The sequence below is a fragment of the Mercurialis annua genome, linkage group LG7 (assembly GCF_937616625.2).
Source record: "Mercurialis annua linkage group LG7, ddMerAnnu1.2, whole genome shotgun sequence".
NCBI lineage: Eukaryota > Viridiplantae > Streptophyta > Magnoliopsida > Malpighiales > Euphorbiaceae > Mercurialis > Mercurialis annua.
The window spans coordinates 2,470,660-2,472,700 of record NC_065576.1 but is presented as its reverse complement, the minus strand read 5'-3'; the positions used below and the strand labels follow the sequence as shown (position 1 = coordinate 2,472,700).

Sequence of the window (2,041 nt, the reverse complement as noted above, 5' to 3'; positions counted from 1 at the left end):
TAAAAAAATATTTATTCATATTAATTCAGATATAACTATTAATGGAACCATAATCTGACAAGGTGGTCCATCACTCTTATGTATAATGAAACGAGTCTTTAAAACTTGAGTATTTTTAAGCTAGTCGAGAATTATGAACACATACTTGAGTTTGACAGATATAGAAAGTAAATTGTGTTAAGACAAAAACCATTATATATTGCAGAGATGGATTCTATTAAAATTAAATATTCTTTAAGATAGAAAGCATATTATTTATATACATTGTCTAATCGAAACAACATTTAATTCGAATTATTTTCTTGTAAGGATCCTAGTTCCTAATGTATATACAATTCAGTATCTACCGTTTATATGTAGGAAGAAAAATTTAATATATTTATTATATTTAAAATAATTTTATATTAACTTGTGACAGAAACAAATCAAAATTATTTATTTACAAAGGAAAAAGATGCTATATAAAAAAGAATATAATTAACGTGATAGGTGTTTGACATGCTTGTTCACACGTTTAAAATGAAAGAAAAGACAACAAATTTACCAACTTTTAAATTCCTATAAATTTCCAATTCCACCACTCATAATTTCTATTTTAGTCCCTTTCTTTCCCCTCTCCTCAGTCCTCCAAATTTCCAACCAAAATTAATAACAAAATAACCAAACACTCCCTTATATGACTTCCCCCCACAAAACCACTACCACCACAACCCACGGCGGCTCTCCTCCTCTCCTCCGGCAATGAACACCCAATATTTAACTTATTACCTTTCTAATCACCCGTCCATCGTCAGTTTCCGGTGGAGCACTCAATCTTGGGGCTCGACGTGGTCGTTTCTTTTCTATGCAATTTCTTTTTATATATTTTTTTCTATTTTCATCCATCTTTTGTTGCTAATTCTCCTCCGTCGCGAAAGGTCGGTCCGTTTAGGTCCGATACCGGCGATTCATAGTCTTTGCATGTCTTTGGTGTCAGTTATTATATTCTCGGGAATTCTCCTTTCAACATCCACTGAAATTCAAGAAACTAAATGGTTTTGGCGACGGTCAAAAACCCCATTCCAATGGCTACTCTGTTTTCCTTTAGGTACGAGACCGTCTGGTCGCGTATTCTTTTGGTCGTATATGTATTATCTTTCGAGATTCTTGCATATGTTCCGTACTCTTTTTACTATTTTACAAAAGAGAAAACTGTCGTTTTTTCAGTTATTTAACAACTCAATCTTAGCGTTCATGTCGTTTTTATGGCTTGAATTTTCTCAATCTTTTCAAGTGTTGGCAATACTTTTAGCGACGCTTGTTTATTCCGTCGTATATGCGTACAGATTTTGGACGGCAATAGGATTCCGCAGCGCTTGTTTTCCGTTCGTCGTGAATTGTCAAATTTTGTCGCTGGGTTGTAATCTTTGCTGCCATGTTGGTGTGCTATTGCTTCACTTGATGAAAGGTGGGTGTAACGGAATTGGAGCTTGGATTTTTAATTCAGTGCTTAATGGAGCAATTTTGTTGCTGTTCTTGAATTTTTATGTGAAGATGCATTTAGCAAACAAGAAGAAGAAGAAGAAGAAATTGCAGCATGAAATTGCAGTTGTTAAAAAAGAATAATTAAATTTTGGTGTGGTTAGTGCAATTTGGACCAAATAGTGGGGCAAAATAAATAAGTGTATAATTGAAAGAGTAAATGAGTAGTTTTTTTTTAATGAATTAGGTTAATTTAGAACAAATTTTGTAATTTGTTTAGATGTTTAGTAGGGGTTTTTAAGTTTTTTTTTTTATGTTTAATTATACTTTATGCAAATTAGTACTGAATCTTCTAATGGATTAATTTCCAATTTTTTTTTTTTCAATTAGCCTTGATGGTCTCGTCTCTATTTTAATACTCCCTCCGTCCCGTAAAGATAGAAAAAGTACCACCTTTTTTTGTCCCATAAAAATAGAAAAAGTGGAGTTAGTTAAGTCAAAAATTATCAAAATACCCCTGCATACTTATCATAAAACATTAAATGCATATTTTGGAAAGATAAATGAATGAGTTGTAAGT

The 2,041-nt window shown here is 32.3% G+C and overlaps 1 protein-coding gene across 1 annotated transcript; it reads left to right on the top strand.

The window, feature by feature from the left end:
• The first annotated feature begins 576 nt into the window (after window positions 1–576).
• Window positions 577–1,740, top strand: LOC126654836 (elongation of fatty acids protein 3-like). Its single transcript, XM_050348829.2, has one exon. It carries the CDS (start codon window positions 742–744, stop codon window positions 1,603–1,605), a length of 864 nt encoding a protein of 287 aa, XP_050204786.1. The 5' UTR covers window positions 577–741; the 3' UTR covers window positions 1,606–1,740.
• Window positions 1,741–2,041: the final 301 nt, after the last annotated feature.

Bases quoted from the DNA above. Each gene is read 5' to 3' on its own strand.
- LOC126654836 (XM_050348829.2), top strand. From the start codon at position 742: ATGAACACCCAATATTTAACTTATTACCTTTCTAATCACCCGTCCATC.